At 43.4% G+C, this 21,833-nt stretch overlaps 1 protein-coding gene across 5 annotated transcripts in view; it reads right to left on the bottom strand.

Annotated features, from left to right (window-relative positions):
• The window catches only part of ect2 (epithelial cell transforming 2), a 29,466-nt gene that overhangs the window by 2,120 nt on the left and 5,513 nt on the right, over positions 1-21,833 (bottom strand). For 2 of the 5 annotated variants that reach the window (XM_082956879.1, XM_082956880.1), the window contains 21 exons: positions 21,505-21,594; positions 21,266-21,373; positions 20,497-20,570; positions 19,737-19,867; positions 19,433-19,548; positions 18,993-19,055; positions 18,306-18,531; positions 17,744-18,010; positions 17,215-17,339; positions 15,979-16,098; positions 15,695-15,763; positions 15,507-15,617; positions 15,208-15,304; positions 14,191-14,272; positions 13,976-14,054; positions 10,648-10,767; positions 9,431-9,569; positions 5,229-5,383; positions 4,364-4,471; positions 4,078-4,218; positions 3,072-3,440 (listed from right to left, as the gene is read on the bottom strand). In XM_082956879.1, the coding sequence (XP_082813005.1) occupies positions 3,096-3,440; positions 4,078-4,218; positions 4,364-4,471; positions 5,229-5,383; positions 9,431-9,569; positions 10,648-10,767; positions 13,976-14,054; positions 14,191-14,272; positions 15,208-15,304; positions 15,507-15,617; positions 15,695-15,763; positions 15,979-16,098; positions 17,215-17,339; positions 17,744-18,010; positions 18,306-18,531; positions 18,993-19,055; positions 19,433-19,548; positions 19,737-19,867; positions 20,497-20,570; positions 21,266-21,373; positions 21,505-21,594 (2,766 nt within the window). In that variant the 3' untranslated portion in view covers positions 3,072-3,095. The remainder of the gene's footprint in view (positions 1-3,071; positions 3,441-4,077; positions 4,219-4,363; positions 4,472-5,228; positions 5,384-9,430; positions 9,570-10,647; positions 10,768-13,975; positions 14,055-14,190; positions 14,273-15,207; positions 15,305-15,506; positions 15,618-15,694; positions 15,764-15,978; positions 16,099-17,214; positions 17,340-17,743; positions 18,011-18,305; positions 18,532-18,992; positions 19,056-19,432; positions 19,549-19,736; positions 19,868-20,496; positions 20,571-21,265; positions 21,374-21,504; positions 21,595-21,833) is intronic. The other 3 variants (XM_082956881.1, XM_014216722.3, XM_082956882.1) reach the window with 3 other exon arrangements.

The raw sequence follows: 21,833 nt of genomic DNA, 5'->3' as shown, positions 1-21,833 counted from the left end.
CATCCCTCCTTATTCCAAAACGGATTGAGGGGGTTTATGTAAAAGCTTGAGTGAGCGTCTGCCCGGTGCTTCAGGCGGATGTTAGCGGAACTGAGTGAGTGAGGTGTGCAGCAGATAAGTAAAAGCCCACAGAGATCAGGAGAGTGAGTTCCACCCAGGGCTCTAAAGGCTGCATGTACAACCTGGAGTTTTATTTGAGAACCATTGCGGCTAAAAAAAATCCAATACCAAACAATATTTCCCTACACTGCTCAAACAAGACCGGCTGAACAAAAAATAACGAACCTAGATAATTGTTATGATTATTAGGCTTTGCTTTACCGCAGCTTCTGAGTGCTAGTCCTCTCCCTCCAGGGGCTGCTTGCTTCCAGTTCCCAGGCCAGACAAGCCCCGCCCCGTCACTCAAGCAGGCAGCAGTTTCTCCACAGCTGTTTATTCTTTCAGCATGCTGTCAATTTATGCACTCAATATATTCTTAAAAAACAAGAGCGATGCTGCTTCCCAAGCTGCTTCTAAATATGGATCCACATGTTCTCTCTATTAGACTACTAGTTTGTGTATCTTGCGCTCTGCAAAACGCAAGTTAATCTAAGAAAGCTGGCATGTGTCTAAAGTTTTGCTATTCGCTAATGTTTATCGCTAGCTGGATAGCTAAATGCCATTTAGCAAAATGCACTAGCTAGGGCAAAGCAAACATTAGCGCTAATACAGGTTGCTACCAGTATTGGTGTAGATCAGCATGTTTGTACAATGGCATGTTCTGAATCAGATGGTCTACTTTAAAACCTTTGTCTAAATGTAATGTCTATTGAAAAGTGATTATAGTCCCCTGGGAAACACTGACCAACACTTTGGTTCCTACCCTGTTATAACCCATACCTGGCTTTTCATTTGATGCCATGCCAAACACCAACCATAGAATTCGAATAATAAGTATGATTCCAACAATTCACCCAAGTGTTTTGATCTATATCGCAAGTCAAACCGTTACTCAACCAGCTTCAAACGGCTGTGAAAACAATATTTGACTGAAAATATATTTCACAGCGATTTAAGATGGTACAATGACTCCCTACACCATTTAGTGCTTCTTCTCACAAACTGAAATTGAGTTTACAGTGTGAATTTTAGCAACAAGGAAATGACAGAGCGATTTCCATTAGATAACGCAGCCAAAGTCAGAACAGCTTTCACATTTTGCTGCTCCGGCGGCAGAAATCAACAGTCGAATATCACAGCCAATTACAACACTGGCGGGTAAGTAATACTGTGAAAGACTATCATTCCACTATTACTGCAGATATACACTGCTCAAAAAAATAAAGGGAACACTTAAACAACACAATGTAACTCCAAGTCAATCACACTTCTGTGAAATCAAACTGTCCACTTAGGAAGCAACACTGATTGACAATAAATTTCACATGCTGTTGTGCAAATGGAATAGACAACAGGTGGAAATTAAAGGCAATTAGCAAGACACCCCCAATAAAGGAGTGGTTCTGCAGGTGGGCACTTCTCAGTTCCTATGCTTCCTGGCTGATGTTTTGGTCACTTTTGAATGCTGGCGGTGCTTTCACTCTAGTGGTAGCATGAGACGGAGTCTACAACCCACACAAGTGGCTCAGGTAGTGCAGCTCATCCAGGATGGCACATCAATGCGAGCTGTGGCAAGAAGGTTTGCTGTGTCTGTCAGCGTAGTGTCCAGAGCATGGAGGCGCTACCAGGAGACAGGCCAGTACATCAGGAGACGTGGAGGAGGCCGTAGGAGGGCAACAACCCAGCAGCAGGACCGCTACCTCCGCCTTTGTGCAAGGAGGAGCAGGAGAAGCACTGCCAGAGCCCTGCAAAATGACCTCCAGCAGGCCACAAATGTGCATGTGTCTGCTCAAACGGTCAGAAACAGACTCCATGAGGGTGGTATGAGGGCCCGACGTCCACAGGTGGGGGTTGTGCTTACAGCCCAACACCGTGCAGGACGTTTGGCATTTGCCAGAGAACACCAAGATTGGCAAATTCGCCACTGGCGCCCTGTGCTCTTCACAGATGAAAGCAGGTTCACACTGAGCATGTGACAGACGTGACAGAGTCTGGAGATGCCGTGGAGAACATTCTGCTGCCTGCAACATCCTCCAGCATGACCGGTTTGGCGGGGTCAGTCATGGTGTGGGGTGGCATTTCTTTGGGGCGGCCGCATAGCCCTCCATGTGCTCGCCAGAGGTAGCCTGACTGCCATTAGGTACCGAGATGAGATCCTCAGACCCCTTGTGAGACCATATCCTGGTGCGGTTGGCCCTGGGTTCCTCCTAATGCAAGACAATGCTAGACCTCATGTGGCTGGAGTGTGTCAGCAGTTCCTGCAAGAGGAAGGCATTGATGCTATGGACTGGCCCGCCCGTTCCCCAGACCTGAATCCAATTGAGCACATCTGGGACATCATGTCTCACTCCATCCACCAACGCCACGCTGCACCACAGACTGTCCAGGAGTTGGCGGATGCTTTAGTCCAGGTCTGGGAGGAGATCCCTCAGGAGACCATCCGCCACCTCATCAGGAGCATGCCCAGGCGTTGTAGGGAGGTCATACAGGCACGTGGAGGCCACACACCCTACTGAGCCTCATTTTGACTTGTTTTAAGGACATTACATCAAAGTTGGATCAGCCTGTAGTGTGGTTTTCCACTTTAATTTTGAGTGTGACTCCAAATCCAGACCTCCATGGGTTGATAAATTGGATTTCCATTGATTATTTTTGAGTGATTTTGTTGTCAGCACATTCAACTATGTAAAGAAAAAAGTATTTAATAAGATGATTTCTTTCATTCAGATCTAGGATGTGTTGTTTAAGTGTTCCCTTTATTTTTTTGAGCAGTATATTATGGATGTTTTCTTAAATCTACAATGCAAAAATCCTGTCAAGCACCTTTAAATTATGAGCACCAGTGCAACCAATATTTGTATTTATTTTGAGCCCTGGTGCCAGCACAGTCCAGGAATTAGGAGTTAGTCAGTGAGACAGCCATCACCCAAGCACCTATCCCAGTGAGTTAAAGCCAGCGTAGTGATGCTCACATCAGTCTGAGGTCAGTCAGCCACCTATAGGAGGGTCTCTTTGCGGGGGCTCAGGCAGCCTGCCTTGCGGGTGTCAGAGTAGGGGACCTGCAGGTACCGGCAAGCCCCAGGGGGAATCCTCCCTTTGGACGGGACCCTCAAGGAAGGGGGGCTGGTAGAGTAAGGAGGCATGGTATGGGTGGGTTGGGGTCTAGGTGGGGTCTCCTCAGGGCAGGGTAGACTAGGGGTGGGATCGGGGGTGTGAATACAGACGGGAACGCGGAGCCGGGGACAGGGGGCGTTGTCCAGGGAGTTCGAGCGCTGCACCACAGCAGCAGCAGAGTCCTTGGCGGAACCACTGAGGTTGAATGTGGAGGTAGAGCGAGCCATCTACACAGTCACAAATCAGAGCATGGGGGGGGGGGTCAGAGTATTGGGGGAGAGAACTCACAAGACAGACTACTTATCCCACCACTGCACCAAGGTGCACTTAAAATCCCTTTTTAATAGCCAAGTTTGAGAGCAGTAACTTTCTTCAAATATTTAGTGTTGTATGATTAATCTTTACCGTTTTAGTAAAAGGAAAGACAAATATCAAGAAGGTAACCTTGCTCAGAAAAAGGGTAATCAAAGATTTTTTTTAAATTAAGCCTGACATCACTGACGCAGTTAGAAGAACAGGAAATAAATGTCTAAAAGTTCAACAGGCATGTGAAAACTGCAGCCATTATCAAAATACAAATGGCTTGCACTGGAGGAACAGCAATTTCACCGTTAGACAAACTCCTAATGTGTAACCCATTTACCATCATGCTTTGGAGAGCACTGCAAATGGATCTTCAGAGGGAAACAAGGTACATGGTGCAATTAGACAGCCCATGTCAGAATCTTAAATTACGTATGTTTCCTCTGCCATAGCCCTGTTAACCTCCTTTTGACTTGTAATATGCCCCTTTAGCCTCTTGACTTGGTTAGATAAGCCTTGTTCAAGGCTTGGACTTGAAAGTAGATGGTTGGATGAACTTACAGACAGGGTGGCACTGCTGCCCACACGGCTCATGTTCTCAGAGCTAGGGCCAGGGCTCTTGTCATCTGGGGTGCTGTTGGCCATGAAGGCTCTCTGGATCACCCGTTTGGGTGTTTTGGTGAAGGAAAAGGCTCTCGTTACCTGGGGTGTAAACACAGTCACACAAACACTCAAAACCTGACTCAAAATAGCTCTTTCTAACATGCAGCTGTGAACATGTCTAAAATCCAGCATAGGCCTGTGTGGAATACAGGAGTGAGACGGGCTAATTCGGAGCCCATTTTACCTTCTTTGAAGTCTTTTTGATGACTCTAGAGGCTTTACTCAGCGTGCTGTCCATATCCTTTGTGCTCACTTGGACAGAGTCAGGCTCAGTGCACTGAATTAGATCTTGCTGTTTAAAACAGAAACAAATATAAATATCCAGCCCATTCTGCAACGCTGTCAAAATGCAAAGAGTGAGAAGCAGTTGTCCGTTTTTGCAAGCAGCTGGAGCTCATTGGTATTCAGGGTGCGGGGAGAGCCAGTGAATCAATTAAGATCGCAAGCCCAGGTGGTAGTAGAGGTTTACATCGCCACCTAGTGGACACCTCACTCAGAGCTGGAACAGCCCGGGCACACCGCCGAAGCTTATTGCGCCTGTTTTTAATTATGATGGGAAACATACGTCTGTCTGTAGCAGCCAATTACTAGCTAGCTTCCTCAATCAATCCCTAATACTACATCAGTGAAAAGACCTGTGGAGGAGAAAAACCAACCCATCTATGTCTGAAGTGTTAAAGTTCAAATACAATTCCACTTCTAATTACATTAATCCATCTTCCAGTTTAACCATAGAGGACAATCTAATAGAATTAAAATGACCAAAAAGGACTCTTGCGCAATATAATTTGTAAGTGTAATAAAAGTGGCCTAAATAATTAAATAATAGAATTTGTGTCCTCTTCAACCTCCAGAATCCAGACACTGTTCTACATGAGGACACCAGACCAGTGAGGGATGCCTTGGTCCCTTCGGCCAGTCTGGCTGTGTTAGTGAGAGGACGAGCAGACAGGCAGCATGTGTTACAGCTTGTGTTCTCAGGAGCCCTCCCACCCAGCCCCGTCTGGCCTATAGCGGCTCAGTGGACCACTGTCTCTCGCGTCTCTCACCGCGTCAGCCTTGCAGATGGTATTGGCCACCTGGCGACAGAGCATCTTCAGCCAGGTTGACTTCATTGTGTCCTCAGTAGTCAGCTGGAAGCTGAAGAGAAGATTCTCCTGCTCCGTGGGCGGGCGCACCACCAGGGCAAAGGCATTATGGCAATCTGAGAAAGGGAGAAGGGGTAAGGAGAAAGATTTGAGCTTTCTGGTTTGGTCGACTCGATGTAAAGAATAAGCTGCCCAAACATTTCATCCATTTCTCTTTAAGACACGTAGAGGGGCATCTCTGTATGTATCAACACTAGGGCTGGCACAATTACTGTAGTCATAACCGGGTTATTGTGTGTGTAACAAAAAGGTGACTTAAGACGAGACAGCCGGGAATTCGTGCGGTCGAGTCCATTTCTGCGGTAAGGTGGACTCTTAACGTATTGAAACTTTGTTAGTCCTTGCTGAAACAAGCAGTGTTGTAGCAAACTAGTCTTCGGATGCCTAGGCAACACCCCCCTCCCTGCAGCAGCACAGAAATAAAATGAATAGAATTGGAACCTCCAGCCCTTGCAATTTGACTGGTAAACTCATTGGTACACTCGCAAAGGCTGCCTGGTATTGTGATGCAATAATTTCCATGGTAATGTAGAATGTTCATACAAATTATGTTAGCAATGTGGCTCACGCAAATGGAATGCGTTTTTTTGTAATGTCAGTTGAGTTGACTCAAAAACCACAGCACATATTGATAGGTACACCTCCTATACGTTTCTTACACTCGCAATGGCCGCCAGTCCACCCACTACGACATCATTGACTTGAATGGGGACGCCAATTCTATTGAATCATTTCTATGGCAGCACATTCATAGAGGAGAAAATGTGCTTATAACCGTGACCAGTCATTTGGCTGACCAATATTAACAAAAACTCCATGACTGTCATAGCCCTAATCAACATACACTGCTTATAGCTAATACAGTGCATACTGACAGTGAAATTAAACCTAGCAGCTCTTGGACAAGGCCAAACATGAGCTGAGTCACTGCTAGTGGGAGAGAGGAGAGATATGTTTACTTGATTATGTCTGGGCTGTCATATCAGACACTTACTGTTGACTCCCAACATTAGGCTATCCAGTATACTTATGAATGAGATTTCACATGACCAAAAGGATACAGGGGAGAGAAGGACAGAATTAGCAATAAACATGCTCAGAGAATACCGTATTCACCCGAAAGAGTCACACAAACCAGCACTATCCTGTTGCTTAATAATAACGTTCACCCACAAGAGTCTAAGCTGGGGGGGGGGGGGGGGGTTCTACTAAGCTATAGCTATATGGAAATGTTCATACTAAGGATCACTTAGCTACTTCATTTAGAATTCAGAGCTGGAGCTAGCCATACATATATCCATCCACACACACGTTCAAAAGTTTGGGGTCACTTAGAAATGTCCTTGTTTTTATAAAGAAAAGCTCATTCTTTGTCCATTAAAATATCAAACTTGATCAGAAATACAGTGTAGATATTGTTGTAAATGACTATTGTAGCTGGAAACGGCTGATTATTAATGGAATATCTACATAGGCGTATAGAGGCCCATTATCAGCAACCATCACTCCTGTGTTCCAATGGCACGTTGTGTTAGCTAATCCAAGTTTATCATTTTTAAAAGGCTAATTGATCATTAGAAAACCCTTTTGCAATTATGTTAGCACAGCTGTTCATTGTTGTTCTGATTAAAGAAGCAATAAAACTGGCCTTCTTTAGACTAGTTGATTATCTGGAGCATAAGCATTTGTGGGTTTGATTAAAGGCTCAAAATGTCCAGAAACAAAGAACTTTCTTCTGAAACTCATCAGTCTATTCTTGTTCTAAAAAATGAAGGCTATTCCATGCGAGAAATTGCCATGAAACAAGATCTTGTACAATGCTGTGTACTACTCCCTTCACAGAACAGCGCAAACTGGCTCTAACCAGAGTAGAGAGAGGAGTGGGAGGCCCCGGTGCACAACTGAGCAAGAGGACAAGTACATTAGAGTGTCTAGTTTGAGAAACAGATGCCTCAAGTCCTCAACTGGCAGCTTCATTAAATAGTACCCACAAAACACCAGTCTCAACGTGAACAGTGAAGAGGCGACTCGGGGATGCTGGCCTTCCTAGGCAGAGTTGCAAAGGAAAAGCCATCTCTCAGACTGGCAAATAAAAAGAAAATATTAAGATGGGCAAAAGAACACAGACACCGGAGAGAGGAACTCTGCCTAGGAAGGCCAGCATCCCGGAGTCGCCTCTTCACTGTTGACGTTGAGGCTGGTGTTTTGCGGGTAGTATTTAATGAAGCTGCCAGTTGAGGACTTGAGGCATCTGTTAGAAATTGTGTGTGTGTGTGTGATATAAATATATATATTTTTTTTTGGGGGGGGGGGCCTTACTGCTACAGTATGAGCCCATACAAACACATTGAATAACAGATTCACTACATGGAACAGATAACACCCCCAAAAAGATCTAAAGGAAGTTTGTTCTGAAGTGTCTGTCCTATAAATCTGAGAGATAAGAAAGATCAGGGAATATTTGAAATGGTTTTGACATGTATTTAACCCCTTATTTCTGGCACTTAAGTCTCCATATACAGTGCATTCGGAAAGTATTCAGACCCCTTCCCCACCTTTTGTTACATTACAGCCTTATTCTAAAATGTATTAAATAACCCCCCCCCCAATCAATCTACACACAATATCCCATAATGCCCCCCAAAAAATTGAAAATGTATTATGAAATACAAAACCGAAATACCTTATTTACATAAGTATCAGACCATTTGCTATGAGACTCAAAATTGAGCTCAGGTGCATCCTGTTTCCATTGATCATCCTTGAGATGTTTCTACCACTTGGAGTCCACCTGTGTTAAATTCAATTGATTTGACATTTGGAAAGGCACACACCAGTCTATATAAAAAGGTCCCACAGTTGACAGTGCATGTCAGAGCAAAAGAAATCCCACCATATCCACCTGTATTATATTTACTGTATAAATGACCATGCCATGTTAGAATATGTTCTCTTATTTTTATGGCTATATTTTGGTTTATATGAAAATAAGAGTAAATAGCAACCGTGGTTATGAAGCACGTGGTAGATTAATCGGCACTCAGGACAGACTGGGGAAAAGGTTAATCTTCCAACAGGATGACTCTAAAACACACAGCCAGAGCCCTGAACATTGCTGTGCAGCGACACTCCCCATCTAACCTGAGAGCTTGAGATGATCTGCAGAGAAGAATGGGAGAAACTCCCCAAATATAGTTGTGCCAAGCTTGTAGCATCATACACAAGAAGACTCGTTGCCAAAAAGGTGCTTCAACAAAGTACTGAGTAAAGGGTGTGAAAACTTAGGTAAATGTGATATTTCAGTTATGTATTTGTAATAAATTAACACATTTCTAAAAACCTGTTTTTGCTTTGTCATAACGGGGTACTGCGTGCAGATCGATGCAGATTTTTTTATACATTTGCAAACATTTAAAAAATGTTTTTTTGCTTTGTCATTATGGGGTAGATTGGAGGGAAAAAAATTAATTGATCCATTTTATAATAAGGCTGTAACGTAATGTGGAAAAAGTAAACGAGTCTGAATACTTTCAGAATGCACTGTATACAGTACTTCCATTAATTATTTCGACTGACACTGGGGGACCTTCAGATGAGTCTTGTGAGAACTGTGGGCGTCCGAGAGCAAAACAACCAACGTGTACGTGAGCCTCATCTTTCCATAGAGGGGTCACAATAGTTTGGGGGTTTTATTAGTGTGAAGCCCGAACTGTTCAGACGCTACAGACAGAAGTTGTCAGATCGGCTTTACCAACTTCAAAACGGAGAACACCATCGTGTTTGTGAGAGACTCCTCTTTCCATAAAGGGGTCACAATAGTTTGAAGGCAAAACCCGTTTGGACACTACAGACGATTTTGTGAGAAGATCGATTTTAGATCTCAGTCTGACAAACACCGCTCTAGCTCTGTCACCTTTCACCGCAGATCCCCCCCCCCCCCCCAAAAAATCACCTATATCTTAAACTGACAGATTTTGTAGGTTTTGTGTTATTATTATGCTAATTAGACTTCCGCGGGGGGCTCGGACATCGTATCAAGGGGGTTAAGCACTGTCTGTTACGTAGTTCCGTAGAGAACATGCCAGGAGCTGGGGCTCACTCACCCTCTGTATCCTGCAGGTCCAAGACCCTCCTGATCTGGGACAGAGGCATGAGGGTGATGTGTTTGAGTTGGGCTGCAGGCCGCGTCTGGCCCAGAGGACTCCTGAATGTGCTGATCACCTTATGTCTCTTCCTGGCAATCTGCAAATACAGACAAAAATTCTCAATCAAAAAGGGGCTTAGGTGCAGTCGGCCAGTCTGAATTTGAGAAACCTTTAGAGTCCCCCATCTTGGCGATGTAAAGATTTATTTTTTTTAAACGTTAAGGCAATTTCTTGCAATTCTACACATTTCTCCATGAAGCCAAGATACATTTAAAGCTAATTGCACGCTATTTGTTAAAATGTTTCCATTTGTTTTTTTACCCAAACATAAAATCAACTACTAAATTCATTGTTTTTAGAATTTAAAAATGTCCCTGTCTGGCTTTTATTTTGGTGATTTTTATAATATAATCTTTGACAAATAAAACGTATCTTTACTACATACATCATATCTGAAGTATGTGTCCCCTCAGGGGGAGGGGTGATAGAGGTTATGCTGTGACAAATCAATAGGAATAGGGCCTCTTATAAAAGGCAAAAGGTCCCAGTCATTAGCATGCGTTTAAATGGCCAGTGTGGGGGCCGGGGCAGAGGTTTGGGTCTGTCCCATGAAGGCAGGGTGATATCTATCGGGCAGAGGGGAGTGGAGATCTGAATACAGAGGAGTTAATCAATGAATAATTCAAGAGTGCAGCCCCTGCTCTCCCCATCCTCATTACCAGGCTGCTCTGACTCTCCTGAATAAGGACGCCTCACCCATTCTGGGTTTGATTGCTCACCCCCATACTAATGTAACACTTCACTAATTAGGAGAGAGATAAGAAACTGTCAGCAACGATATATCGCACATCGATAAATAATCCACTTTTTTCCCCCTCCAACAATCTCCATTTAAGCATTTCAAATTCCAAAGATTTCATAATGAGGGGGAGGGTGAGAGGACGGCAAGGGGAGTAGCTGGTATGGCAAGATAGTGAAAATGAGCGATGGTGTTAACTTGGAGAGCGTTTGGGGTGTATTGTAAAGTTGTACAATCTAAAGCCATGTCACAATAAGGAGGCATGTGGGCAAGACCACAGTTCAAATGGTAGTTTTTTTCCCCCTTTCAAATATTTTCAGTACTTCATTGAGCCCATCTGGCTCTTTTGGTATTATTTAATTGATGTGGGCGTTACCTCGAGACAGTCGTTGAAGAGAAAGAGTGTGACATTTTCGCCTCGGTCACAGGGTTTGTCTCCCAGGGCGATGGTCTCCACCCTGTGGACCAGGCTGCGGTGGGACGAGAGCAGGTTGGCCTAAAGAGAGAAAAGAAAGGATGAATATCACACTCAACCAAAGACATCCAGCAGCCATTTGTGAATAAATAAATACATGTCACCAGAGATACCTTCATGATTCACTCACAGGCCTCATTTAAAGCTTGAATCCTTAGTGGTGAAACTGCCACGTTCGTTTGCGATATTACAGCAAAGTTACTGCAGTCAACAAAAACGTATTTTCCCATTGCATGGGCAATAGAGCACAATATGTACTGCAAACATTTTTTACCATGCTGCCAGCTCTGCAATAAAAACAATAATGGTGGCACTGTTTCCCGCTACTGCAGATTCCATCTTTAAAGAGCCTTAATTGGAATTAAATGGGTCTAAATCTAAAGATTGGTAATTTCACTGCTTATTCATTTGGATGCTCTGCTTAGGGCTGTGGCGGTCATGAAATTGTCAGCCGGTGATTGTCATACAAATAACTGCTGGTCTCACGGTAAGTAATTGACCGTTAATTAACTTACGTTTAGCGCCTCCGGCTTCCACGCATAGCCTACAATCCACTGATGCGAATCTTGGGAACATCTACATTTTAAAAAGTCTAATAATTTAATATATAGCCTACACCATCACAGTAAATCCATTATTTATTTAGACAGGTGTAAAGAAACAAAGAGAGTAGTACACTCCATATGTATAAACTCCCAGTCATTTATTGGTTAAACAATAAATGACTGGGAGTTAATATACAGTACCGGTCAAATGTTTTAGAACACCTACTCATTCAAGGGTTTCTTTATTTGTACTATTTTCTACATGTAGAATAGTGAAGACATCAAAACTATGAAATGACATATGGAATCATGTCCCAAAAAAGTTAAAATCAAAATGTATTTTATATTTGAGATTCTTCAAAATAGCCACCCTTTGCCTTGACAACTTTTCAAACTCTTAGCATTCTCTCTATCAGCTTCAGCTGGAATGCTTTTCCAACAGTCTTGAAGGAGTTCCCACATATGCTGAGCACTTGCTGGCTACTTTTCTTTCTCTCTGTGGTCCAACTCATCCCAAACCATCTAAATTGGGTTGAGGTCAGTAGATTGTGAAGGCGAGGTCATCTGATGCAGCACTCCATCACTCTCCTTGGTCAAATAGCCCTTACACAGCCTGGAGGTGTGTTGGGTCATTGTCCTGTTGAAAAACAAATGATAGTCCCACTAAACTCAAACCAGATGGGATGGTGTATTGCTGCAGAATGATGTGGTAGCCATGCTGGTTAAGTGTGCCTTGAATTCTAAATAAATCACAGTCTCACCAGCAAAGCACCCCCAAATCACACCTCCTCCTCCATGCTTCACGGTGGGAACCACACATGCAGAGATCATCCGTTCACACACACTGCATCTCACAAAGACACAGCAATTGGAACCAAAAATCTCAAATTTGGACTCATCAGACCGAAGGACAGATTTCCAACGGTATAATGTCCATTGCTCGTGTTTCTTGGCCCAAGCAAGTCTCTTCTTGTTATTGGTGTCCTTTAGTAGTGGTTTCGTTGCAGCAATTCCACCATGAAGGCCTGATCCACACAGTCTCCTCTGAACAGTTGATGTTGAGATATGTCTGTTACTTGAACTCTGAAGCATTTATTTGGGCTGCAATTTCTGAGGCTGGTAACTAATGAACTTATCCTCTGCAGCAGAGGCAACTCTGGGTCTTCCATTCCTGTGGCGGTGCTCATGAGAGCCCGTTTCTTCATTGCGCTTGATGGTTTTTGCGACTGCACTTGAAGAAATGTTCAAAGTTCTTGACATTCTCCGTCTTGACTGACCTTCATGTCTTAAAGTAATGGAGTGTCATTTCTTTGCTTATTTGAGCTGTTCTTGCCATAATATGGACTTTTGACCGGTAGTGTATATATAGTGTATGCAACTATTTTTATAGCTTCCAGTTTATTTCGCCGTTAGTCAGCACCTCCACAATAAATACTTTTCTCTGGGTGTGCACCAGCTCATGCTTTCTATTAGACAGGTGTAAAGAAACATGATATGAAGAAAATGTAGCCTATTTCAGAAGAACAGAAATGCGCTTTTTCTAGCCTTAGACTGCACACGCTGGGCATCATTCACAAGTGATAATATTCTCACCCCATCAGACTATTCTCAATTTAATCTTGTCTTTCACATTATTTAGTATATATAAACGATTTATTTTTAGGGGAATTGACCATTTTCATGCACCTGTCGTAACATGGGCAGGGTAAAAAAGGCATAATCTATATTCACTTGAATAGCGAATGGAGGACGCTTTCCCCACAGATGAATTTCATGCCAGGTAGGCTACTCCGATTGTAATGCGAAGCAAAGTGCTTAATATTAGGAAACTTGAGAAATAAATATATAGTAGGCCTTGCCAATGGAAAGCTGATGGGATCCTCTTTTTAATAGAGGCCATCAAAACTCAGTTCACACTCAATTGCATAGCCTATAGAAATGTAGCGCAAAATGGGCTTATAGGAACACGGATTTCATTCCATGCATCAACCAGCTATGAGGAGCTGGCTCTCACAGCGCAACAGACGATTCTATTCCTCTCAAACTCTGAATGTCAGGGCTCTCATGAAGTGTTCGGTTTGATTTTCGATTTGCATTGATGTCAGAATGATTAGAGAGACCAGAGTGCTGAGCACCGGCCATTAGTGACTGACAGTTAGCAAATTTGGTAGACTACTAATGACCATCAGTGGCATCAGAGCTCAGTTTTGGAGAAGCCTGGTCACGTGGAATTTGACAGCGGTCGTGACTTAATATGTGGCATTAATATGGTCACCCTAACAGCCCTAGCTGTTTAACCAAATCAAGATAAGAGCTATCCTCACAGCCCAGAGCCAGAGGTGTACCAACTCTCCCACTCCCTCTAGTACCAACTCAAGTCCACTCTAATCACCTCAAAACAGGACACCAGAACACAGAAGAATGGCTTGGTTCACATTATACAAACAGCGCAACAGAAATTCTATCCAGAATGTAGCTTGAAACATGCACAATAAGCTGTGCATTACAAGATACACATATGTATTGGACAGTGCGAAAAATGCATCCCAGGGAAATTTGAAATATGGGTATCAGCCTGAACGCATAGGGAGAGGCCTGGCCGTTATTGTGCTGAGGACAGCCATTTACAGATTAAAGGCTCAACAAAGCTTGCCACATTCTAGCGACGAAATACACAAACTTACAGGGCAGCCGTCAACTTCATAGACAACATCAAAGATCTGCTTCTGTCCCTCTGTCTTTCTCTTGTCTTCGTTTATATGACTGGGGATAAAATGCATTCAGTTTAGCCAACTGACACATTTACATAAAATGATTGTAGTAAGGGATAATGGATGAGGCTTCAACTTCATCACAACAAAATGCTTCAGGCATTGCTGGAAATGCACAGTTGACTCACGTCATAACTTCCTTGAGTGATTCGATTGCCTTCTCCAAAGTGATTCTGTCAGGGTTTTCATCGGCAGTGTGCTTCTTAATATCTGCAGCATGGATGGGGTCAATGGACAATAACATACATAATTGATAGAATAATGAAAAGTCAACAGCAAACGGATATGACAAGGACAAATTTGTAACAGCGGATAAAGGCGAGGAGCATCTTTTTCCTTCATGACACTTCAGTTGCAAATCAAGCACTCTTCATACTAGTGTTGTCACGATAACAGAATTTTGAATTCGATATCAGGTTTAGTATCACAATACCAAAACGATGCCACGGCAAAAAAAAGAAAGTTGGGAGAATTTTTTGGGGGAAGGCTAAACTAGTTACAACTTATTAGTTAGCAACATATTGATGACTTACATTTCTCCAAAAAATGTGCAACACAGTAAATGTAATGTAGGCCTGCCTACCTGTTACAATTGATCCATGTTACATTTAAAATCACATCAAATTTCATTCAGCCCCGGTCTCCCGTATGCAGTCACGTCGAATTGCGAAGCACTATGCTGATACTGTTTCAAAAAAGTGCAGTTCACGCTAGTTTTTTTAGGAGTTGAAAAATAAATGAGGTTGTGATGGAAAGCTGGTCTTTTTAACAAGGGCCATCAAAAGTGCTTTCAAAGTGTTTCCCGCGATTGCTTAATGCTGACTCCCCATTGCATGCGCAAGAAACTAAGCCTAGTACTGCCTTGAGAGAATTCAAACAAATTGACAGACACGATCCGCTCAGTCAGTTTATGACATGAGACACATTTTGATAGAAGTACCGAAAGTAATAGAAATTCTACAACTGAACCGTTGTTTATGTTGTAGTATCTAAAAAGTACCACAGTTTTGCAATACCGTGAAACACTTCTTCATACTGCAGCTGAGGAGAATGCATTGCAATTAGTACTTCTATCATGGCACATATGCAGCATGTTGCTCAACATGTGGCTGTCAAGTGTGAGCAGTGTGTGTGGTGTAGTCTACCGTTGAGAAGGAGGGCAACGCTTGGCAGTCTCTGCACGGGGCGAATCAGAAGCTCCACCAGCTTCTGCCGCCCACACTCGGGCTTCGACTGATTGATCTGGAGGCAAGAAAACACTAATGTTGAAGGAGAGGAGACCTGACAGATGTCGCAAACTACTCATATAAACATGCTCACAGTGTTTCTCAAAGCTTAATTCACAAAGAGATGAGAAATGAATGATCTTTAACATGAGGCATATGGTAACTTCAAAACCCACACTCACATGGATGTATACACGAATGTACATAGTCTCACATACCTTGAGGAAAGCATGGAAACGTGGTTTCTGCTTCTCACACCTCACTATCGTATCCTTGCTCATCTCAAAGAAGTTGACGAATGGTGGGTAAGCCTTCACCAGGTCTTTAGACTGACAGAGAAGAACAGTCAGAATGTCCAAAATGGCTAAATACAACATATTTAAGAACAAAGGCTTGTTATACTCACGTATTTGAGAATGATGTCCCCGACACTCTTGTCCTCAGACCAGTCCATAACCAGCTCTTCCAGATCAGCCTGTCAAAACAACCCAATAAGCAGAGACACAGAGGGCCTTTAGATGACTACTGCAGACTGAACTCTTGTTCAGGTCATTAGGGCGACACACAATTGGCCCAGCATTCTCCAGGTTTGGCCGGGGTAGGCCGTCATTGTAAAAAGAGTTTGTTCTTAAATGACTTGCCTAGTTAAAAAATAAAAACTTTGGACATTTCCAGGAGAGAAGTGCTTACCTTTATCCTGGTGTGTACATCATAGATCTCTGGGATGCTGCCAAAGATGGTCTTGATTTCTTCCTGAGCCAAAATGGGTCCTCCAACTTGGTCTTCCTTTTCCAGGGGGAGTTTGAACAACTATAGGAACAGACATTTCAGGTGAGACACAGCCAAGATCCCACTATTCCCTAAACCAATACACACCCACCCCCCAATACAGATGGTACCATTGACTTATGCGTGGGTGGAGAAGTCAACCAACTGGCTGTGAAACACGTGGTTTAGATAAGGCCTCATTATTTCAGACTGAATATTACTACCAGAATGTCATAAAAAACAGACAGTAAATCTATTTTCAGCATTGGGGAAGAAAAAAATATTTCTAGAGTGCAGGTATGTATTAAATATAACAAGCCAACCTCCCTTCTCATCTAATCAAAGACTTAGAAAACACCCAAACAATAGGTCTTTAATCTAATCAACTACCAGGAATTAAACCCATTAAAATTCCTGTGATCTAGCAAAGCTATATTCAGCTTTCCCTGTAAAAGGTATAAAAAAGGCTCCAAATGGCTTTTAATTACAATTTTTTCTAATAAAAACACATTTTAACAAGCGCCCAACATGTGTGAATCATAATGGAAAATTAGTATTCAAGCCCACACTTGGCAGGCCAGCTTATCGGCGAACTTCAGAAGGCAGTGGACATGAAGTCGACCTGTCAGCAGTCAGTGTTAAAGACCATTTGATGTGAAGCCTGCCATCTGTCTCATCTGAGCTGGCATGGTGTAGTGGGCATGGGGCAGAGGACACAATACTACAGGTTACTTCATAAGACTGGTGGTGGGTGACCAGGCCTGGGTGAAAGTGAGCACAGGTGACTTAGGGGGGAGTGAGCCAAGGAGTGGGTACATTATTTTTGGCATAGTGATGTTTGCTTAACCAGAGAGTGAGCGAGGACATTCCATTCTACTTGTATCATAGTAATGCTATAGCAAGCAGAGAGAGAGATGGAGAGCTGCCAAAGTGGGAGCAATGAGACAAGGAAAGGCCTGAGGCTTGGATCGATGAGCAACAGAGTGAGTGGTGTGGTGTGAGTGGTAGCCCGCCTGCCTTGCTGACAGTCCTGATGCTCATAATCCTATTCATTTTCTCCCCCACTGGTCACTGGACTCAGGCACCGGTGGGACAGCCTGATAAGGACCCTAGCATCCCCGGTGGTGTTATGTGAGCCCCATGTCCACAGCAGCAAACCTGCATGACTGTGGTGAGAATATCCACATAGTTGCTCTCTGTCTGGTATAACTCCTTGGAGACCTGCCATCTTGCAGACTGCTTCAGGACAGCAGGTGTAGAGCTCTTCGACGGCCGGGAGTGTTCTGGGAAAGTGCCAGAGAGAGTCAAGAAGTGAATATTGATTGAGACAGTGGAGAAAAACATGTTTTCTTCAACAATACACAATCCAGAACTTCTGTCGTTTTTGACTTCCTGTATGCCTCATAGTTGAGGAAATAAGAGTATATTGTCTGACATGCAAAGTGAGAACTACTCTGTGGAAGCTTTGGGCTTTTGTCTTAGCTAGCGAGAATCGTTTGAGAAGGCAACAAGTGTATTTCATACCATCTCACCCTCAAATCAACTCTCCGGGCTTTAACAATCAATATACTATTCTTCCTGTTGTACCTCTTTGATCAGCAAGACAGCACAAAAAAAAAACTTCTTATACAGTTTCTAATATCATGCAAAATCAGATTACACCACAGCGACAGTTCAACTGAGTGACCTGTCTTCTCCTGGCCCGCGCTAAGATAGAGTGACTCCTGGGACGAGTCCATCCATGAAGCCTCCTCCATCTCTGTGGCCTGGGCTGGCTGGGGGCATGGGAGGCCCTCTAGTGTGCCAGTCTCCTGCTGAGGGGTAGGGGTGCTAGAGCAGTGGAAGGTCCACTCTTGGTCTGCCCCCCTACTCCTCTCTCTGGCACTCCTCATCCTCCTCTGCCTGCTGGTCTCAGCACATACCCTCATACACCTGCTGCGCTCTACACTGTTCTCTGAAAGACAGGGTGTTCAGTCTCATTTGGGGGGGGGGGGGGGGGGGTTCAAACAGAATAGCAGAGCGTGTTGCTTCTTCCTGCCTCCCTCTGCGACCAGCAGTGACTGTCCCCACAGTCTATGACAGGGTCCTGATTACAACTGACATGAGACACTAATTATGCTATAAACCCTGTCTCTTTTTGCCTGCAATAACTTTTAACGAGGACGAGGGGCTTATTAACAACCGTCAAAGTGTTCCCAGAACTGTGACATGACGTGTGGCTGATTATGAGTGACTATGGCTCTTCTCACCTGCCAGGGCCTTGCAGGACTCTGGGGTGTTGGAGATGTCCAGCAGAGAACCAATGGACAGGGAGTGCTCGGCAGAAGGCCTCTTGCGGGGGGGAGGGAAGGGGGAGATCTCCGTCTCCTTGGTGAGCTGGGCCAGAGTGTCTCTCAGACGCCTCCTCTTCCGGTTACTGTTGGGTGTGTTGAGGGACAGCAGGGACACAGCCTTCTTCATCACAGGACTGTCCATCTGAGAGCAGGAGAGTAGCAGAAACACGGGCATGACGGATGAAGGTGTATGGAGATAAGTTTGACGAAACCCCCCCACTCCGATAATTTCACCTAGTTTATTACGCAAAGCAGTGACGTGGAAGTGTACGGACTACGTTTACATGCATACAATACTACAATTGGGAATACTCAGATTTATATAATAGTTCGATAAAATTGTTAAGATGGTTTGTAAGCCTACATGCTGAGAGACTTTGAAAAATGCAGAAAAACTTTCTATCGCAGCAACTAAATTATTTTTGTGGAGCCTATTTCATTCTGAGTTGGGACAAAGTGTTTTTGATTTTCTTAGCTCACTTCACTCGCACCAAAGAGGGACACTCATGAGGATGTGTGCGACACAGCTATAGAATATCAGCAGTGTCCATTCCACTGTAGAGATTTCTGTATATATGACTGACTGACTCAGACAGAACTTACCTTCTCATAGAAGTACATGGACTCCCCTGCTCTGGCATCCATCTGTATGCTCCCCCAGAACCACTTGAACAGTCAAAGAAACAGAGTATTGATACAAGGCAGGGAACACCAGTGTTGACTATCTCTGTTCAAATTACGTGCCTAGTCGAAAGGAAAATAAAATATTGATCCATCCAAGTCAGTATATCAATACAACTAAACACATTGAATAGAAATGCTTATTTTACATACTGTTTAGAAATATAACAATGCTTATTTTCCAAGACTCGACAGTGCCAACATATTAGAAAAATGCATTAATTTGAGGTGCATAAATGCCAGAATTTTAGGTAGTATGCTTCAGTCAGACAAACTGTTCATATGTTGTTGTTTTTATGTTTATGTCTGCCTCCCCCCGGTTCAGTGATGTAAGCTGACATCTACTACATTGAAGTGCTCACCTCCTGTTTGACAACATAAAGTCTCCTTGACGGGACAAATGGCAGCTCCTTGACAGAGTTTTCCTCCACCACCATGTGAGTGCACTTCTCATCTCCAACCTCCAGGTAGCTGCCACCTAGGAGAAACACATTAGGATTAAGGTTTTAGAAACTCCAAAAGGACTCCATAAAAATAAAATACTATTGAAGAGGAATATGTGCATGCAGAGCAGCTTTTGTAAAGACTAGACATAACATATCAAAGAATGAAAAAAATACTGAAAAAATAACGGTCTAACGAATCAGCAAGATCTCAGGCCAATACCATGTTTGACTGTCCTTTCCTCCATGTTGGTCTTGTCTTCGTCTGAGAAGCCCAGGAAGCTCAGCACACAGTCTTGAAAGGGGGGAACTTTGAACTCTGTGCGGAACTCTTCATCTCCAGCATGGAACTTACTGTAGGAACAGCTGATTGTCAGCCCCTATGAATTTACACTGAGTATACAAAACATTTCCATGACAGACTGAACAAGTGAATCCATGTGAAAGCTATGATCCCTTATTGATGTTACTTGTTAAATCCACTTCAAATCAGTGAAGATGAAGGGGTGGAGACAGGTTAAATAAGAGTTTTTAATAAGAGTTTAAGCCTTGAGACAATTGAGGCATGGATTATCTATGTGTGCCATTCAGAGGGTGAACGGGCAAGACAAAACACGCAAGTGCCTTTGAAATGGGCATGTTAGTAGGTGCCAGGCGCACCGGTCTGGGTCAAGACCGGCAACGCTGCTGGGTTAACGCTCAACAGTTTCCTGTGTGTATCAAGAATTGTCCACCACTCAAAGAACATCTAGCCAACTCAACACAACTGTCGGAAGCAATGAAGTCAACATGGGCCAGCTTCCCCGTGGAACACCATCAACACTTGCACAGCCCATGCCCTGACAAATTGAGACTGTTCTAAGGGAAGAGGGGGTGCAACTCAATATTAGGAAGGTGTTCCTAATGTTTTGTATACAATAGTATAAATTGATGTACAAACATGAATGTGAAGACCACAATCAGGTCCATGAGGAGGTACTTACACATCATCTCTATGCTCCCAGGCCTTATGGATCCATGTTGGGGTGAGGATGGGCGTGCCCATACACACAGCAAGCTACAAGAAACAGGTACACGTCACATTAGGAGAATGATTGTTTATAAATGTGTATTGAGGTAACTGGTCCGCTGTAACATTAACCGCAGCATAGGGTGGTTATGGGTGTATAAATAAGACACACACACACACACCCAGGTACTGCTAGAGGTCACAAGTTTATTCTCCAAAGCTAAGGATGAAAAAAGGCATATGTATTGAAACTGCTCTCATTCTTGTACTTTGTTAAACACTAAGACAACTTCTGATGTAAAACAGCTCAGTCTGTCTGTTAAGAGAACAAGGCTACTTTTCCTGTTTAAAGTGCTGGAGCAAAACATGACGAAACTAGTTAAGCTTTCAATTCAGAAAAGGATGGGGTGTGGAGAAAAGCAAACAGAACTACAGATAATCAATAAAAATAACGATTTCACAGTCAGCAAGTGAAATGTCATGTAATGAACAAAATATTCCAGAGTTAAGAGCGACTCCCTGAGGAGAATCTATGAAAAACACAGCTTAAAGGAACCAATGAGGGAGTGTATTAGCACACCGCGAGTTTTGATAGTTTAAACTGTGCTGTGGAACTAAGTTTGAAGATATTCAGTTAAAAGTATGGAAAAATTGGTGGCACAAAATCACAACTAAATCATATGGATTAGGCTTATACATGAGCTCTTCCAGATGGGAGGAAATGTTAGGGGTGTTTTACAAACCTTGTACTTCTCGCCATGAGTGGAGTATGCAATGAGATGGGTGACTTTAGTGCTGAAGTCCTTACGGATGGCGCCACCCATGTGATGCACCAGATTCACCAGGTTTTTCTGCAGGAGATAAACGAAAGTGACATTTGACACCAACATATCTCTTAGCATCAAAATAGCAAACAAACCCAACATGTTGGTACTTGGTAGTGTTACAAATGACAAAATCAGTTTGAATGCATTCCACTTACAACTTCCTCTTTGCTGCGGAAACCAGTGAAACACAGTGACAAGTTGAGCATGGTGGTCGAGTATAAAGGACGAGAGGAAAATGGCAGGGGCTGTGGGAAACAAACATGGTTCTCAAATCTCTGATACTGAAAACTTTCCTCCAATGCTTGTATCAAGTTCTAATCTTGTGGGGGTGCTTTACTGGTCAGTAGCAAAGCTGTATGGCCTATGCATGTGTAAACATGTGATGTTATACAGAACACAAACATCTCGAAGTTAACAGGCTCTGTAGATAAGGGGAGAGATCCGGAGATAATTACTCATTCTGAATATTATGGCCATATTTCAT

Source organism: Salmo salar, chromosome 10, assembly GCF_965601325.2.
Source record: "Salmo salar chromosome 10, fSalSal1, whole genome shotgun sequence".
Classification (NCBI taxonomy): Eukaryota; Metazoa; Chordata; class Actinopteri; order Salmoniformes; family Salmonidae; genus Salmo; species Salmo salar.
This window is presented reverse-complemented; position numbering and strand designations above follow the sequence as displayed.